The following is a 19,529-nucleotide window of genomic DNA, read 5'->3' as shown; positions in this document are numbered from 1 at the left end:
TGTTGGTTATGATAAGGGTTGAGGTTCTGGGAATCTAGGAATGATGTCCATGTGCAGTTTAGAGGATCAATGTAAATTTATAGATTGTGTTTTTTACATTTTTTTTTTCTTTCTAATGATTCCAGCTACCTGCACTGGCTGTTAGTTTTGAAATGGCAATAGATTATAGGCTTTATATATAGTAATCTCACTGGCAAGAAATTTATTAGAATTTGGTAAGTACATGCTATGAACAAAAATAGTCCCCATTGGCTATTAAGCATAAAACGGAGAAAGGCCTCTGCCCACATCCCTGCATCTTAACCACTATCTGGTTCATCCATGCAATAGATTGAATGGCTTAGTAGACATAACCCTTCACGAACATTCCTTGCTTGGACTCCTCAGACTCTCCCTCACCGGTATACTTGCCAAGCTGAGCAAGAGAGTTGGCCTTTGCCCTGAGAAGAAGAGTATCTTGAGCCTCCTTCACGTTCTCAGGCCTTCCTCCCCACGTCTTCAAGCAAGTGTTCTGAAGGGCTCTTGCGTATGAGAAGGACACGTGCCATGGGTTAGGAGCTTGGTTCATTGCATTCAGGTTGAGGGTAGCTTCCACCTCAGATTGCCCACCAGATAAAAACTGCTCAATCAAAAGATTAACGACTTAGATATTTGAGTTAGTCGTTGAGTGTACGAGGGAGAGAGAGAGAGAGAGAATAATTGATTGATTGATTTTCTCCGGATGGACGCATACCATGATTCCAGGGACAGCTGGGGGGATTCTTCGGCTGAGGAGCTTGAGGGTGTATTGGGCAACCTGTTCAGGTGTGGCTTTGTCCTTGCACTCGGCCCCAGGAGTAACCATGCTGGGCTTGAGAAGGATACCTTCAAACATGACATTGTTCTCAGCAAGGTAGAAGAAAACCTCAGCCCATACCTTCTGGGCCACTTCAAAGGTCCTGTCGATCCCATGTTCCCCATCAAGCAGAATCTCCGGCTCCACGATTGGCACCAATCCATTGTCCTACATAATCCAACACCGATGTTTCACAATTTATAAATCATCAAAGGATGAAAAAGGAGATTATATGTACTACTCTACATCTTGCTAAAAATTACCTGAGAGATGGCAGCATAGCGAGCCAGACCCCAGGCTGCTTCCTTCACAGCAAGGGCAGATGGGCCGTTGGGAATGCTCACAACCGTGCGCCTGTCATCGTCAAAGAAAGCAAGAGCAAATCTGAATGAATGGTACAAGGAGCATGAGTATGCATCATAGTGGAAAGCAACCGAAGAAGGGATTTGTACCATTTTGCGAAACGAGCACCCTGCTGATAGTAAGCAGCAGAGCGGGAGGCGAGGCCATCTAGACCCTGGCACCAAGACTCGTCGTTTGAACCGACCAGAGGAACTAAACCCTGTAAATTAATCATCGTTATTATTCACCTCTCACTGCTTTCCATTCTCACTAAGATCAAATCAACTATATGTAACTGGACTTTGTTCACTTACCTTGTCAACCTTAATACCAGGCACAATTTTCTGCTCAACAAGCACATCAACCATCTTCTTCCCGTCAGTGGTGGATTGGTAGAGTGTCTCCTCGAAGAGGATAGCTCCTGAGATGTAGTTGCCAAGCCCAGGTGCCGTGACCAGGAGTGTTCTGTAAGCCTGGCGGTTGGCCTCCGTGTTCTCTAGCCCAATTGATGCCAGACGCTTCCCGCAGGTAGCATTTGACTCATCCATCGCCAAGATTCCACGCCCAGGAGAGGCAATAGTTTTCTACACTCACCCGCCCCAGTTAACAAATAATTGTATATCACAAATGTATGTATTTATACATTTTTAGTTTTCTCACAGTCCTTGTCTAAATTATTCTCAAATCCATATATATAAATACGATATGGTTATGCCATAAGAATTAAGATGTGAATTTAACAATCCACATACAGTGATGGGAGACGTACCGCGGTTTTGACAAGCTCATCAGCGTATGAGCCAGCTCGAATGGTTAGCACTGAGGGAGCAACAGGGTTGCAGCGGACCACGGAAACGGAGGGTTGGCGAAGTGACTGGCCCTTCACCCACTCCGACTTGTCGAGAACCGGAGATGACTTGAGAAGAGAGGCAGATGCCATGGCCTACTCTTGTTATCTTCTTATCTTTTTCTCTCTTCCCCAGGAACACCCTCTTCTGCCTCCTCTCTTTTAACACTCTCATTTCCCTCTGCACTGCGTTTTATACTCCTACTCTCCACCCATAGATATCTCGTTTGGGGCTGTGATGCATTGGCCAATGAGCCAGTGCCGGGTGGGTGATAACTTTCTGATTTGGCATGATGCAGACGTGGCTCTACTCCGTGGATTACGATGGTTTGGGAATTAATGGCTGCCTTTTGTTCAATGTGCAATACCAGAAAAATTCGAATTCTTGGGAAACCGGCAACGTAATGAAAAAAAGTACATGTAAATTTTGAGTTTGAATTGGAGGCCCATGTGGTAGCTTCTAATGCCCCGGCATAACTGGAAGTTTTGTTACATCAGAAATTTTCCTGGGTAAAATAATTTTGGCAATTTTTACTAAGTTTAAAATAACTGGGTATCATCATAACCTGAAAATAAAATAAGTGAAAAAAAAAATTCCTATAAATATACTTTAAAAAAAATCATATGTTTATTCTATCCCCAAGAACTTAATGGTATCTTTGCATGGCATCTTCTTGTCAGTCAAATTTCTACCTCGATATAATAAAAAGTATTTTTTCATTTATTAATTTTAAAATTTGTGGATATTTAATCGCTACAAACCACATAGTACCATTGTAAAAGTTGTGACAAATATTTTTTAATTAAATCTTATATTTGGGAATTATATTTTAAAAATATTTTTTATAAAAGAAAAAATAAATTATGATATGTCAACATTTAGGAGTTGATGCTTCTTCAAAATACAAATCAACAGTGTGGAATAAAATCTATTTTTGCGTGATGTTTGAAAAGTGCATATAAATCATGTTGGGGAAATATAGAATAAAAATCTATTTTCGGATGAGGTATGAGATTTTATACTATTTCAAAAAGTAAATAGAGCTAATTTCACTCCCTTATTTTAATATTTGAATAATAAAATTTTTCAAAATATTAAAAAGATTATAAACTCTTTCTAAAATCATTATCAAACGAATTCTAAATATGTTTTGTTAACACCTCGAGATAAATGAATGAAATTAACTCAAAAAAATAGATTATCTTTGATAAGTGTCAAACTGGTTCTAAACATATTTAGAAATTCTGTTTTAATTGTCAAAACTTTAATTATAAGTATACATTTACATCCCATTATCATTTTTGGACAAAAGCCATTTTAAAAACTAAAAATTAAAAGTTGTTATAATTGTAGTAATGAATGCCACTACATTAATGTTAATTAAGTATTATTTATGACTTCCATTAATACTCATTAATGGAAGCTATCAATGTTATTTATGAGTTTCATTAATATTCATTAATGGGGATATTAATGGAAGCCATTTGGAAAACCTATAAAATGGCTTCCTGTCTCCTGTAATATATATCCCGAGAAAAGAAAGAACTTATCTTCCTCTCATTCTCTCTATTTTTCATTCTCTCAACTTTCCCAACTCTCTTATCTGATTTATTCTTCCTTATTATATATCAAAGTAAAATATATTTCATCTCTACTACTTTGATTTGCATTGTATTTGTCCTTATTTTACAACTCGTTATCAGCACGAATTGCTCTGAAGGTAATTCCCGTATCTTAAACTTGAAGTTATTTATATAGAATAAAATTTTGCATATTTATATTATTGTTGATTTGTTTTGTTACATATTGTTAAAAGTTATAAACAAATTATTTGATTTTGTTTATAATCAAAGTTATACCAATGCTATCAAGTTTTTATAATTGATTCTAATAATATTGTTTTGTCATATATTTGAAATTATTTGATAATATCAAATCTCACAAAACTCAAATTTGTGGCATTGGACATTTCGAGAAAGAACTCTCTATCTTCGATCCTTGATGTTGAATACATCTTGATGCAATAATCTTGGAGCTATGATCAAAGAATGAAATCAAGCATCCCTGCAAGATCGCACAAAAACACTAATTTTCCTTCATCATCATCTCTATGAAGGTTTAAAAAAAAAAAAAAAAGTTTCTGATGAAAAATCACCAGTCTCATCCAACTAGATTTGAATCATTCCCTGAAGTGAATGCAATATCGTCCCAAACTCGTGGACGTGGATGAGAACGTGGTTGTGGTCGTGGAAGAAATCCCCAATACCATGGTTCTTATAATAATAATTCTCATAAAATGAAAGTCTCATTGCACCACCAGAAGTGGAACAATACGAAATGGAACAATATTGAGGCAAAACAAGAAAATGGAAAGCATTTACAAGATAAACCTCCTAAGAACCATGAGAATAATTGTTATAGATGTGGTATGAAGGGGCATTGGTCACGTACCTGTCGTACGTCCAAACATTTGGTTGACCTTTACCAAGCATCAATAAAAGCAAAAGGAAAAGAGATAGAGATGAACTTTACCGATGGTGATGGATTGGATCTAACCTACTATGACATTGATTTCTTTGGAGGTCCCAATGAAAAAACAGACCATTTGATAAATAATGAGAAAATTAACATTGATTGATGTTACTTTATATATGAAATAATATATTATTATGTCTTATATTTACGTCTGATTTACTTTATTATTTACATTATGCCTTGTTTTTTTTGTTATATCTGAAATCCATGTGTTATTTGGTCTCAAAATGAATGAGGATGATGTATGTCTCATAAACTGTGTGACCACACACACAATTCTTCGAGATAAAAGATATTTCCTCGAATTGACATTAATAAAAGCTAATATAAGTACCATATCTGGTACTACAAACTTAGTTGAAGGCTCTGGAAGAGCAAACATAACATTGCCAAATGGAACTAGATTCCATATAAATGACGCTTTATATTCTAGCAAATCTAGAAGAAATTTGCTCAGTTTTAAAGATATCCGTAGAAATGGATATCATATTGAAACTATGAATGAAAATAATGTAGAATATCTTTACATTACTTCCACTATATCTGGCCAAAAGTTTATAATAGAAAAACTCCCGGCTTTCTCCTCTGGGTTGTATCATACAACTATAAAGCCTATTGAATCATATGTTGTCGTGAACCAGAAGTTCAACGACCCAAAAGTTTTTATCCCTTGGCATGACAGGCTAGGTCACCTAGGGTCTTCAATGATGCGTCGAATAATCGAACACTCACATGGGCATCCACTAAAGAACCAGAAGATTCTTTCGCCCAATGAATACTCATGTGTTGCCTGCTCACAAGGTAAATTGATAATCAAACCATCTTTTACTAAAGTCATATCTGAGTCACCAGTCTTTTTAGAAAGAATACATGGGGACATATGTGGATCTATCCATCCACCATGTAGACCATTCCGTTATTTTATGATCTTAATAGATGCTTCTACTAGGTGGTCACATGTTTGTCTCCTTTCTACACGTAACGTTGCCTTTGCTAGACTCCTTGCACAAATAATTAGATTACGAGCACAATTTCTAGATTATTCAATTAAGACAATACGTCTTGATAATACTGGTGAATTTATTTCTCAAACATTCATTGACTATTGCATGTCAGTAGGGATAAATATTGAGCATCCTGTTGCTCATACTCATACCCAAAATGGTTTAGCAGAATCCTTCATCAAACGTCTCTAATTAATAGCTCGACCATTACTAATGAAAACCAAATTACCTACTTCTGCCTGGGGACATGCTATTATGCATGCTGCAGCTTTAGTCCGTATTCGACCTACAACTTGCCATGAATACTCTCCTTCACAACTTGTGCTTGGAAAACAACCAAATATCTCTCACTTACGAATCTTTGGTTGTGCAGTATATGTACCAATTGCACCTACACAACGCACTAAAATGGGTCCCCAATGAAGACTTGGGATTTATGTAGATTTTGATTCTCCATCTATCATAAGATATCTTGAACCTTTGACAGGCGATGTTTTTATAGCCCGCTTTGCAGATTGTCATTTTAATGAGAGTGTTTTCCCGTCATTAGGGAGAGAAAAGTCGATTCCTGAAGAATAACGAGAAATTAGTTGGAAGGCATTTACTATGACCCATCTTGATCCTTGTACAAATCAATGTGAACTAGACGTTCAAAGGATCATTCATTTGCAAAATCTTGCAAATCAATTACCAGATGCATTCATTGATACAAAGAAAGTGACAAAGTCACATGTCCCGACTGCAAATACTCCAACACGGATTGATGTCCCTGTAGGATAATTAACAAATGAATCTAAGATACACCTGAAGCGTGGTAGACCTGTCGGTTCAAAGGATGTAACTCCTCGGAAGAGGAAAACCCAAGAAAAACTTGGCACTCTAGAAGAGACTATCAAAATGATTGATTAGTTTAAAATTGATAAATCTATAGCCCTAGAAGAGACACAAATAATGCAAAAAGCCCCTAAATAGGCACATATTGAATAAGAAGCCCCTGAAGAGGCACAGGTACCTGAAAATTATGAGATCTCAGTAAGTTATGTACACACAGGAGAAAATTGGGATCAAAATAATATTGTTATTAACAATATTTTTTCTTTCCAAGTGGCCTATGAAGTCATAAGAAATGATGAAGATCCCGAACCACGAAATATGGAAGAATGTCAACATAGAAATGATTTGCCAAAATGGAAAGAAGCTATACAGGCAAAGTTAAACTCATTAACAAAACGAGAAGTTTTGGACCTGTAGTCCAAACACCTGAAGATGTAAAACCTGTTAGGTACAAATGAGTATTTGTACGAAAGCGCAATGAGAATAATGAGATCATAAGATATAAAGTGCAATTAGTAGCACAAGGCTTCTAGCAGAGACCTGGTATTGACTACGAGGAAACATATTCTCCCATCATGGACGCAATCACATTTCGTTTCTTAATTAGTTTGACAGTCTCAAAAGGATTGGATATGCATCTCATGGATGTTATTACAACATATTTATACGGATCCATGGATAATGATATATACATGAAAATCCCTGAAGGATTTAAATTGCCTGAAGCAAATAATACAAAGCCTTGTGGCATGTACTCAATCAAGTTACAACGATCCTTATATGGATTAAAGCAATCTGGACGCATGTGGTACAATCGCCTTAGCGAATACTTGCTAAAAGAAAGGTATGTTAATAACCCTATATGCCCATGCATCTTCATTAAGAAATCAGAAACCAGATTTGCAATTATTGCAATATATGTTGATGACTTAAATCTTGTTGGAACTCTTGAAGAGCTCACAAGAACAACAAATTACTTAAAAAAGGAATTTGAGATGAATTCTTGGAAAAACAAAATTTTGTCTCGGTCTGCAGATCAAGCATTTTCCAAATGGAGTTTTAGTACATCAATCAACATACATTAAGAAAGTTTTGAAGCGTTTTTATATGGATAAAACGCATCATTTAAGTTCTCCAATGGTTGTCCGATCACTTGATATGAAAAATGACTCATTTCGTCATTGCGAAAAGGATGAAGAGTTACTTGGTCCTGAAGTACCATATCTTAGTGCTATTGGTGCACTTATGTATCTTGCCAATTGTACATGTCCAGACATTGCTTTTTCTGTCAATTTATTAGCAAGATACAGTTCCGCTTCAACTCAAAGACATTGGAATGGTATCAAACATATATTTCGTTATCTTCGCGGAACTACTGATATGGGTTTATTTTACTCACAACAATTGCTTGGATATGCAGATGCAGTATATCTTTCAGATCCACATAAAGGTAGGTCACAAACAGGGTATGTGTTTAATTGCAATAATACTGTTATTTCATGGAGATCTATCAAACAAACAATGGTGGCCACATCATCAAATCATTCAGAAATATTAGCAATTCATGAAGCAAGTCGTGAATGTATATGGCTAAGATCTATGATCCAGCATATTCGGAAATCATGTGGACTCTCCTCTATCAAAGGTGACCCGACAATATTATTTGAAGATAATGTTGCATGCATTACACAAATAACAGGGGATTATATTAAAGGAGATAGAACTAAACACATTTCACCAAAATTCTTTTATACACATGAACTCCAGAAGAGTATTGAAATTGATGTGCAACAAATACACTCAAATGATAATCTAGCAGATTTATTCACAAAATCATTGTCAACCTCAACATTCAAGAAGTTAATACACGGGATTGGAATGCGTCAACTCAAGGATATCGACATGAGGGGGAGTATGCTTGTAAAATGGTGTTAGTGTACTGTACTATTTTTTCCTTCGTCCAGGTTTTGTCCTACTGGGTTTTACTGGCAAGGTTTTTAACGAGACAGTCCTAATATACCAAGAAAATAATATTGTACTCTTTTTCCTTCACTAGGTTTTTTTTATAGGATTTTTTACTAACAAGGTTTTAATGAGGCATATTCTTTCAATGTGGTGGACATCCAAGGGGGAGTGTTATAATTGTAGTAATGAATGCCACCACATTAATGTTAATTAAGTATTATTTATGACTTCCATTAATACTCATTAATGGAAGCCATTAATGTTATTTATGAGTTTCATTAATATTCATTAATGGGGATATTAATGGAAGCCATTTGGAAAGCCTATAAAATGGCTTCCCGTCTCCTGTAATATACATCCCGAGAAAAGAAAGAAATAATCTTCCTCTCATTCTCTCTGTTTTTCATTCTCTCAACTTTCCCAACTCTCTTATCTGATTTCTTCTTCCCTATTATATATCAAAGTAAGATATATTTCATCTCTACTACTTTGATTTGCATTGTATTTGTCCTTATTTTACAACAAAAGCATCATTTTGATAATATATATGCTCAACATCTTAAAGAAGGGCAAATTGCATTTAAAGGAAAAAACAAAGAAAAAAAAAAGGAAACACAGGGACTTATGTTGCTTTCCCTTCCAGTCAAGCATCTGGCCAAAGGCCTGTTGAGCATTCGCCCCTGAGAGTATTAGGTACCAAAAAGATCATTAACCAGGATACTTCGTCCACATCCAGTTAATATTGTACTTTTCCCTCTATTTTTTTCTAATAAAAAATTTGATCTGATCGCCACTCGGGTTATATGATTGTTATCATTTTCTTTATTTTCTTTTACCATGCATGATTGATGGTTTTTCCTGCCATTAATTAATGGAAGAAGAATGAGAAAAGGTGACACCCGGAACAGGAAACTCGAATGTCACCGTGAAACGACCGTGCGCTCACCACCTCAAGTTTGCGTCTGGTTCATAGACAGTGATGGGGCTTTGGCCCAAAATATCAGGAAATTTTGTTTGTATTCTCCTTTGTCACTAACAGAGGAATTTTGAGGAGGCATCCACTTGCACACTTGCACGTCATGGGAACCAAAAGGCGTGGTGTGAACCTTTGTGGACAGGGTTCCACAATTCCCCCTCCAAAGGCCTAAGGCCCAGAAGTGTGAAGACTATCAAAAGCACAGTCCTCAGCCACCCGATTGCCAGGACACCTCTCACCTCAGGTGATTAACATGCTACATTACAAATCTCACGTAACCACTCAATCCACCCCTACACATCTATTGTCTTGGTCTTAATATGCATTGGAAGTAGACATGGCTCTGAAGCTGATTTCCTTTTTCCCCCAATTTACAGCTAATCTTTTTGTCACAATTCATTTCCAATATTTGCAAATATTCAAAAAAAAAAATGCTAGAACAGTAGAAAGGAAAAAAAAATACAGCAATTAAGGAACAACATGTATAAATGAATCATTTCGAAAGATCAGCTGTCCAGAAACAGAATATAGGCCACTAGAATCTTATGGAAGAAACCTAAGTTATTTTTTGCTCTTCTGGTTACTGTCTCACAGACCAAGAATACCTGTTAATCACTCCAAAACTGGGGTCTCAAAGAGGAAACTGGCACTATTTTAGGTATGTAGAAGTGACCCAGAGAAGCACATAGGTTATCAGTGAAGTTGAAACTTCCAAACTCCTTGGACCTTTGAGTATAGGTGGAACCACAGACACCATCAAGAATGTTCCCAATAGCCATGAGATGATAAAAGCTCCAGCCCTGAACATAGCAACAACTTCATTATTTAAGAACAATCTGCTGATGTAACAATTAAGAAATTTTCACTTTATTTCAGTGGGGAAAACCAATGCAGGTGTCAACGACAACCTGTTTAATTTGAAGATTCACTAAATTTTGGAGAATTCTGCGAGTGTGTGGGGAATAGGAATAAAAAGGAATTATTTAATAATGAAATGGATATAACAACACATACCCATAAAAGAAAGCTCTCATTTTGCTCTTCAGCCGATCATATATCAAATACATGGTGGCGATCAGGGAAATGGCTACCTGAAGGGTCGGCCCTTCTTCCGTAGGAAAGAGAACAGTAAGAACCCCAAGTACTACAAATGCAATGGATGTTTTTATAATGAAATTTTTTGATGGAGTTCGGAACCTGCTTGTGATAGCCTGCATGACACGGGACTGAGTTACTTCCCTAACCTTTTTCTTTAAGTCAATTTTTGGGTTCTTCCTTTCATAAAATTTCTGCATGATTATCTTGTCATGGGCAGATTCAATTGCATCCAGACTTGGCTGGTGCCCAGCATATTTCTGTACCAGGAAGTTCCTTGCAGCTTGGATCTCTTCTTCAGAAGCCTCCCTGCTGATACCAAGTCGTTTGTATGGGTCTCTTATATTGATTCTAGGAAAGATAGCTGCAAAAAGGTAGACAGTTAAGTAGAAACTTCAAGGGACTAAAAGAATGATCATTTATCCTAATAGCTAAGAATCAAAATCACAAGCCACATAACTCAACAAGAACTCTGTGTAAATGTATATTAGTGTTGGCAGTTGGTTTTTCTTTTAAGTTTGTATCTTTTGTATCATATCATCTTGAGTTTCATGACCAATCACTAAAGAAGACATCATCAAGAATTCAAGGTTGGTGGACAATGCCCAGTGAAAACTGAAGATCGGGTATGCTTGGTTTTTAACACACTTCATACATGGAAGTTCCTCAAGAGGAAATCCAAAGACAGAAAAATTGGTATCGACTTGATGCTCAAAGGATGGGAACAGTGTGCAAAACAATCCACCAAAAGGTTGGAAAGTTGCGTGGAAATTCAGCTTTATTTTGGAATTGTTTTTGAGCTGAGATTGCACATGGAAAAGTGCCAGGCACTTTCTGTGACTGGGAGTAGCACTTTCCAGTAGGTACTCTCTCTGGAAAAAGTGCCAGGCGTTTTACATGCACTACTAGGTAGCACTTACATGCTGGACTACTCTTTTGGGAATTTTGCAGAGCACCAAGCACTTGGATTGCACCAAGTGGTGGCACTTTGACCATTTCTGAGCAAAAGGATTTTGGGAGCTATGATTTTCATATTTCAGCTTCAAGATTTGGTTTTTTATATTCAAATGCATTAGGAAAGGTGTAAAATACATTCCAGTAATGGTTTTTGGCTATAAATGGGTCAACTGGCTCCAAGTTGGAAGTTCTCTCAATTTTAGAATTTCATAGAGAGAATTCTTGAAAGAGTCGGGCCTTTTTTCTGGTTCTTCATCGAATGATTATCCGGATTGTCTTCATCTAGTCAGAATTCTTATAGGCTTCATCTTCTCATCATTGAGGTCACCAATTGTAAGAAGTTTGAGAGAAGAGTTCAATATAGATTGAAGATTTAAAAAACATTCTTGGGAAATCAATCTGAAGCAAGTTCAGATCAGATCAATGAGTGATTCCAAGGTTGAAATGACTTCAACATAAAGTCTCAGACTTTGTTATTCAAAAAAACTTCAGAGAGTGGACTGGTGGAAGATCAAGGAAAGTTGCAAAAGGATTGTTCAAAGAGCTTTGATTAGTGATTTGGTTGAGGAACACTTCATTTGTTAAGACCACACTTTGTAATTTCCTTGATATAGTGGACTATTCATGGATGAGATGGCTACCATGGTTTTTCATCTTGTGAAGAGGTGTTCCATGTAAGTTCGGTATCCATCTCTGATTGCGTGGGTTGATTTTCATTACAGCAGCATCTCACATTAACACAAAAACTGGAAAGCATTGTCTAAGTAATTTAATAATTAAGTCTGATTAATTGACTCGACTGAATTGGTAACTAGCTTGTAGATTGAAAGGAATTATATTTAAATTAATTTGGTTGTGTATCAAAGGCTAATTAAAGATCGCTCACAGCAAACAAGACAAGATGCACTATACAAAGCAAAACTTGGTTTTTCACTCAGCGATCATGCAAACACTTGGGCAAACTGATAAAATAAACATGATTTATGCAAAAGATAACTATGGTTAGATTATGGAAATTGCAACTAAAAAGGATTTATCAACGTATATATTTAACCCATAGCGTTGGTTCAACTTGGTTGCATGGTTCAAAGTTGCAATATTAGTCATTGACTCAAGATGTCCTGAGACGCATCAATCTAAGCATCTTAGGTCAGCAATGGGCTCAAGAATTTTTTTAAAAAAAATTATGAAAATTATTAGAAAAAGAAATAAAATTAAACAGACTAAAAATAATAATAAAATAACCTTATACTAATGTAATATTATTTAAATAGTATAAAAACATGTGTTTGGATTAGTTTATGATAGGATCTAGAATTAAAAACTTTTTTTATTTAATCATTTCATACTAACTTTAATTTTGTTTATTTAAGGTTCTTACATGTAGGAAGTCAACCACAAAGGACGATGAGGTATCAATAATTTGAGGGGAGAGTGGAGTAGAGTGAAAGGTGAGAAGGGGTTGGAGAGAGTGGCAGTGAATCAAGGACAGCACCAAGGAGCATTGGAAAATCCTCCTTTTGTTTGGTAGGAAATGAAGCATTTTTGGTGTACTCTAAAATAGTAACTCTCATAATAATTGATTATGATAGGGAAGCTCTTGAAGATGATACATGTCTCAAAGACACAATGGTCCCCTCTAACTCTCATTCTAGTCGAGATAGGTTTGATGCATGTTAATCCCACCTCCATAAACCTCCAATGTTCCAATCCCAAAATGCTCAATGGTGGGAAGGACAATTTCTCTATTGAGATGTGTCAAGTCCATTTTGGATCCCTCAAGCCTTGCTCTTGACTCAAGCAAACGTACTAGCTTCAGGGCGCAATGTCAAGGGCAACACCTTCAAGGGGAATGTAGAAGATCATCTAGCCACAAATATTCTAGAGGTAACATCCTCGTTGTAGTAGGAGTGAAACAATCAATCCTCTCGGGTGCACAGTGTCCACCTTCACAAAGGGGTATCGTAGGAGAGACCCCTCACCATTTGCCATAGGTGGACATCCATGTTTCATAGGCATCCGAATAACCAAGAATATATTTGGAGATACGCCTCGAAGTCCAAATGGTGCAGCATTATGGCATAAGAGCTATATGGGGAGAACAGGGATCCCTTCGTACATTAGAGATCAAGGACAAGACACACTATGTGTCATGTTAGTGGAGAGTGGTCTTGAGCATGTATTATTAGATACAAAGACATGTGATGGCTTGTAATTGTTGTGCAATAATGGAGCTCGCATGGCATATATTAGACATGTGGTAGACCATGATTGATTCATGTGGATTTTACAAAAACAGGGCAAGAACAAATTAATTATAATTTTTAAAATTAATTATAACCTGTGATTTAGCATTGCTATTAAGTAATTATTAATTTCCTGATATTAGTTTATATTAAAAACAACTAAATTAAACTTATCTCAATGATGTAATTGTATTCAAATAAATTATAATTAGTCTCATAAAAAACATAGTCAAATTAAAATCTTATATAACTTTAATTTCTTATTTTTATTTATTTAGTTAGTTATTTTAATAAGCAAAGTAAAAGAGAGCCAATGAAAGGGGCATACCTATTTAACGTATAGCCAAATTTTCATCATATACCCATTGCCAATTTAAACCCAAACACCTAATGATCCAACTTCCCATCAAATAAGTTCCCACCAAATACCCATTTGCCCATTTAAGCCCAACGACCCTTCAAATAATACCCATTACTGCACAAATACTCATTTCCTATGTCAGCTTGAACTAAAGCTTGAGATGAGTGAATCAACAATAGCAAAGAGGATCCCAAAGGTACGCTACTCCCATCTCTCCTTCAATATTCTTCATTTTCATACCTCTTACTTCTCTTCATTGCTCTTCTCTCATTCTCAACCTAGAAATACAAAGGCAATGAAGGGTTCCATAAAGGCTTTTTTTTTTTTTTTTTAATAGACAACAAAAGCATGTATTAAGAAACGCTAAAAAGAGGAGGCGCACCTTACGTATACAGGCAATATACACAGAATATACCAAAGCAAGCACCAATTAAGACAAAAAAAATCCTAAACAAGTGCAAAGCTAGCCACAATAAAGAGCATCTAAGAAATTCAAAATAAAAGGATTCTCTAATTCCAAAGATTCCTAGGACCACTCTAAAAGTGACCGGATGAAGAGATCCTTAAAACTTTGACTGGATTAAGAGATCCTTAAAACTTTAATCTAACAATTCTTCATCTTCGAAAGTATTTCAGTTGCGTTCTCTCCAAATACACCAAAATAGGCAAATTGGAGCAAAGCGTCAAACTACTCTTTTCTTCTTCCCTAACCCCTTAAGTTTCCATTCTAGGAGAAGGTTTCTCACTAAAGCCAAGAACACCCAAGCCAAACCGAAAAACAACAAGGTCCAAAGCTCTCGTCTCATCACAATAAATCAAAATATGATCAACTAGTTCTTTACTATCTTTAAAAATGCTACATCTACTAACCATGGACCATCCCCTCTTCATTAACATGTCTACAATTAAGATCTTCCCCCAAACAACTTTTCAAACAAAAAAAAAAAACGAGATCTAAGAGGAGCATGGGATCCCCAAATCTCTTTGGCTGGGAATATTAAATTATTTTCAACCCTTAAAGGATTACAATATGACTTGACATTGAATTTTCCCCTCCTATCATCTTTCCATATTAAAGTGTCCTCCCCTTCTTGCACTTTTAATGGAAAAATGTGCTCCAAAAATGGGTCACCTTCTCTAACTCCCAATCTTGGAAGGGTCTTCTAAATTGAACCTCCCAACAACCACCTTCGCCCCGTTCCCTTTCCCATAAGTTTGCAACTATAGCATTTTTGTGGAATGTTATTCTGAAAAGTGTAAGGTAAACGTCTTTCAACTTAGACTCCTTATCCCAATTGTCCTACCAAAATCTTGTACATCTACCATTTCCTATTAAGATATTAGCTCTAAGATTGAACTCTTCACTTTCTTAGGGATTACAAAAAGAGACATAAAATAGATAGGGAGGTTTTATAAAGAGCTTTTAATAAGGACAAGTCTTCCTCCTTTGGATAGGTACTATTTTTTCCATGTAGCCAATTTCCTTTTCAATCTCTCTTTGATTGCATCCCACACACCACAAGACTTGTGAGGGGTTCCAAAGGATAAACCTAGATAAGTAGGAAGCTTCCCTGCTTTACACCCAAAAAGATAAGTTGCTCTATCAACATTCGTCATCTCCTGCACTTCCAATATTTCAACTAATTTCATTATCCTTGCAAAAAAGAAGAATGTCATCTACAAACAATAAGTGTGAGACTTGAGTCCCTTCTTCCCCTCTACCTTCAATCTTGAAGCCCCTAATGAAATGTCCCTCCTAGGTCTTAGCAACTAACCTGTTGAGGGCTTCCATAATCAACACAAATAGATAAGGTGAAAAAGGGTCCCCCTACCTCAAACCTTTATAAGTTGAGAAGAAGTTCGTAGGAGTATCATTAGCTAGTACTATCAACCTCACAGAAGAAATGCAAAAGTGAATCCACTGCCTCCATTTAGGATCGAAACCCATCTTTTCTAAAACCAAAAGAAGGAACTTCTAGTTTATATGATTATAAGCTTTTTCTATATCCAATTTGCAAAATAAACCCACATTGGAGCTTTGCTTCCACAAATCAATAGCCTCATTTGCTACCAAGGCTGCATCTAGAATCCGTCTACGGGCACAAAGGCATTCTAACTATTTGACACCACTTTGTCAACCACTCTTTTTAGCCTGCTAGCTAGGACTTTTGCAAGAAGTTTATAAAGGCTCCCCACAAGACTGATTGGCCTGAAGTCCTTCCCTTCACCTGCCTCTCCTTTTTTCGGGATAAGCACTAAAAACATTGCATTAAGGCTACAGACCAAGGTGTTCTACGGACAGGGTTCCAAAAAGGCATTGAGCTATCAACTTGAGCGCATCTCGAAGTTGTCTCAAATTCATCATGTGAATCATCCCGAGAGTATCAAATCATATTTGAGTTTGTCAATTCCCTTCACGATTCAACAAAATACCAAACTCAACCGAGTCACCCTGATCTTAGCTAAGATTTTGAATCTAGTTGAAAAGCTCATATCACATTGAGCTAATGCCATGCAAGCTTGGGTTTCCAATAGCCAAAAATGTCAACACAACCAATGTAATTACATATATTGTGAATGTTTTGGTAAGATAGGTTAGCACACCAAAAAAGGTTTGCAACAATGACCACCCTAGCTCCCAACTTCTATAATCCTTTTAACTCTTTCTGAAACTAATCATCACTTGTGCATCCAACCATAAAAAATAAATGAAAAATGATATGGAAAATGTGTTTGATAGTGTTTTTATGTTTTTGAAAAAATTTCCTCTAAATGGTTTGTTTTCAACAAAAGTCACAATGTTGCCTTCCATGTTTCAAAAGTGTTGGCACTTCAACAATTGAAAGGCACCTAAATAATAAGTTTTCAAAATTCCATCTTCATTTGAGAATTTGACGAACCTCAACAAAGTAAAGTTCTTAGCCTTACAGGAAAAACAAGAGCTATCATCAGTGTTTTACAATGCCCTCCTCCAAGTTTCTTTCTCGTAAGAAAATTAAGAAGGGCAAGAAGATTCTTGCAATTTACTCGTTCCACCAAAAGTTTCACCAAATAACAGGCATACTTGTTCAATTAATATAAACATGCTTCCAATAGAATTTTAACACACTCGAGTACCAAATAGTAATCTCCAATGAGGTAATAAGAAATAAATATTATAAAGTCATAAGTCAATCACAGAAATAAAGCAGAATGTAAGTTGTACCAGTTGGGTCATCAGCCATATCACCGTAGGAAGCACCCATTGAACACTTGATCAAGTGAGCCTTTTTTATGCTATATCCATGTGTAGAAATATCCCAGTAACTTCTGTACAATTGTTATAATAGGAAGAATCATGATACGTCCATCCACCATAGGAAAGGTAAATAATTGAAGGTCATGAAACTATACCTTTTCAGACAATGCAATGCCATATTTTCTCCAAATTTTACAATATTACGAGAATCTGAAACTTGCCTACTCAGTGACCCTAACCCTTGTGCAGGTACATGGAGACAATATCTCGAGGGACTACCAGTTAATCCAGACACAGTCATCTCCATACTCAGGTAGCTGTTGTCACACTGCTCACCAGAATTTCATGCAAAAGAGGACAATGGGAGGACAATGTCTCAAGGCTGTAACAGATGAACATATTAGATTGTATTAACAACAACTTAAATCATCCTTATGAAGTTAAAAGAAAAAACTACTTTGAGAAGCTTGGATTTATCATGGATCAAGAAATGTCTCAGATACCAGTTGTGTAGATCCAATGATGGTCTGCCCATGCCATCCCCATTCTTTTGCACAATATGTCAATGAATGTGACTGATGCTATTTTGATAATTGCATCAAAAGAATTCAAGACCAATAAATTAACTTGATAGATGACTCCAACAATCTACTGTTAGGAAATTTTGGATGGAAAACATGTCTCTGTGTTTCCCTTTATGGTTGGGGAATAGTTAGTTGTTAGATTGTCATTAGTCAGAGAGAGGACTAACAAGGTGTTCAAGCTCCTAGCAAACATGTCAACAGTTCAGCATAGGTAAATTTTTGGCAGTTATTGATGGGTAATCATGTCCTGTATCATGAATTGATAAGGGGCATTTGAATACACTTTAGTTCTTATACAGTAAATGCTGAATTGCCTTCCTCGTTGGAATTTTATCATATATGTCTTGGGTGATGATAGTTTCTTGATTAAAGAGTAATAAATTCTAATGCAATAAAACGAAATATACAAAATGGAAAAAAAGCAAACGGAGCATACAAAAGGTACGGCTAATGGAAATGCTCCGTAATGGGGAAGATTATCTCCCAATAAAATTTCAGTTGCTCTAAGCTCCTCTCTTAGTCAAGAAATATGCGTGTACGAGAATTAAACCCCAATTGAGATTGAGTTTCAGAACCTGATTTACAGGGAAGAAGGAATCATACGACAGTCTATTACATAGACTATAAGAAGCATTGAACTGAGAAAACCTTATTTCCATGTTTCGCTGGTGCTTTCTACACTCCATCTCATCCTACTAACTGGTGTGTTAAAACGTCAATTTCTGAATCCGTTCAAATTCGGTTTAGGGCCCCTACCGCCATTAGCTCTTACACAATCTTCACAGCTTAAACCCTAACCCTAACTTGCACACGGAAAAATTAAATCAACTAAAAAAATATAAAACAAAAATAACAAGGGATTCGAAGGGGAGCAGAACTCTGAATCACCAAATAGATGAAGTACAACTAAAAAACAATAAGCAGAGCAAAATTGAGCTTTATCCTCTACTTCAGAATACTCTCAACAACATTGAAGTGAAAATGGAGAAACCTGCCTGATTGATAGAAGATTTTCAACAAGGACAGGGGCTTCAGATGACACAGAAGGAGCGCGCCTCCACAAAGTACATGCAAGAGCGAGTGTAGGTCCAAGCACCGGCACAGGCAACGTGTCACGACGTGATTGGAGGCTGTTTTACATATATTGTAACAGCCGGCGGGACTAGAAATAGTCTGAGAGCAAAATAAACGGATTCTCTTTTTCCCTAGTCACCATGAGGATAACCCAAGGCCTGTAGCCAAACAAGTCCAAGTAATTATGGATGTATGTATATGATGCTATTTATTTACCATCATCACCGTATTTTATCGTCTTCTACCACGCCTCTTCCCAAAACGTACCTCTTCCTTGTTCTTTTTCTTGGCAGATTCACACGGGCATGATTTTCCAGCCAAGCCAAGCAGGTCATGATTTTCTACAGTCAATCATAACCGTTCGTTTTGCATTCCAACCATCAATGGCTGACCAGATTTATATACATCTCTAGGTTGAATAACAAGATTTGGAGCCCCTTGAATAGTTTTGAAAGGATTAAAAAGGCTTTTTCAAATGAGTAATATAGTGTATAGTACCGTCAATATCATGACCAAACAATTTTGGCTTTTCTTCTTACATTTTTGTCGTCTCTATCGTAGTTGTCATTTGCAGCTGCAGGCTCCATTGAAGTACACACATGACACACCATGGTAATTTGCAATTTTACAGTAGT

The 19,529-nt window shown here is 36.6% G+C and overlaps 2 protein-coding genes across 5 annotated transcripts; both read right to left on the bottom strand.

The window, feature by feature from the left end:
• Window positions 1-177: 177 nt before the first annotated feature.
• Window positions 178-2,218, bottom strand: LOC100852851 (fructose-bisphosphate aldolase 1, chloroplastic). Its single transcript, XM_003631825.4, has 6 exons — window positions 1,947-2,218; window positions 1,492-1,761; window positions 1,288-1,397; window positions 1,099-1,189; window positions 734-1,003; window positions 178-619 (listed from the first exon to the last, which is right to left on the bottom strand). The coding sequence occupies exons 1-6, from the start codon at window positions 2,115-2,117 to the stop codon at window positions 341-343; spliced, it is 1,191 nt and encodes a 396-aa protein (XP_003631873.1). The 5' UTR covers window positions 2,118-2,218; the 3' UTR covers window positions 178-340.
• A 7,582-nt stretch (window positions 2,219-9,800) lies between these two features.
• Window positions 9,801-19,274, bottom strand: LOC100852880 (protein CHAPERONE-LIKE PROTEIN OF POR1, chloroplastic). 4 transcript variants are annotated; one of them, XM_010650770.3, is made up of 5 exons: window positions 18,816-19,274; window positions 17,392-17,618; window positions 17,204-17,307; window positions 10,354-10,798; window positions 9,801-10,139 (listed from the first exon to the last, which is right to left on the bottom strand). In XM_010650770.3, exons 2-5 carry the CDS (start codon window positions 17,541-17,543, stop codon window positions 9,989-9,991), a joined length of 852 nt encoding a protein of 283 aa, XP_010649072.1. In that variant the 5' UTR covers window positions 17,544-17,618; window positions 18,816-19,274; the 3' UTR covers window positions 9,801-9,988. The 4 variants fall into 4 exon arrangements, with proteins under 4 accessions (XP_010649072.1, XP_010649074.1, XP_010649075.1 ...); XM_010650772.3 differs by having other exon boundaries at window positions 18,469-18,818; XM_010650773.3 differs by lacking the exon at window positions 18,816-19,274 and adding an exon at window positions 17,740-18,809.
• Between the last annotated feature and the right edge of the window lie 255 nt (window positions 19,275-19,529).

The sequence above is a fragment of the Vitis vinifera genome, chromosome 4, assembly GCF_030704535.1.
Source record: "Vitis vinifera cultivar Pinot Noir 40024 chromosome 4, ASM3070453v1".
In the NCBI taxonomy this organism is placed as follows: Eukaryota; Viridiplantae; Streptophyta; class Magnoliopsida; order Vitales; family Vitaceae; genus Vitis; species Vitis vinifera.
Note: the sequence above shows the minus strand (reverse complement) of the source record. Positions and strands in the feature narration are given on the sequence as shown.

Bases quoted from the DNA above. Each gene is read 5' to 3' on its own strand.
- LOC100852880 (XM_010650770.3), bottom strand. From the start codon at position 17,543: ATGGAGATGACTGTGTCTGGATTAACTGGTAGTCCCTCGAGATATTGT. The intron at 10,799-17,203 runs GTACAACTTACA...ACCTTTTTGCAG, and splicing joins TATGGCTGATGACCCAACTG to CTATCTTTCCTAGAATCAAT. The intron at 10,140-10,353 runs GTATGTGTTGTT...TGCTATGTTCAG, and splicing joins ATGAGAGCTTTCTTTTATGG to GGCTGGAGCTTTTATCATCT.
- LOC100852851 (XM_003631825.4), bottom strand. From the start codon at position 2,117: ATGGCATCTGCCTCTCTTCTCAAGTCATCTCCGGTTCTCGACAAGTCG. The intron at 1,398-1,491 runs GTAAGTGAACAA...ATTAATTTACAG, and splicing joins CTGGTATTAAGGTTGACAAG to GGTTTAGTTCCTCTGGTCGG. The intron at 1,190-1,287 runs GTACAAATCCCT...TGACGATGACAG, and splicing joins GGTGCTCGTTTCGCAAAATG to GCGCACGGTTGTGAGCATTC.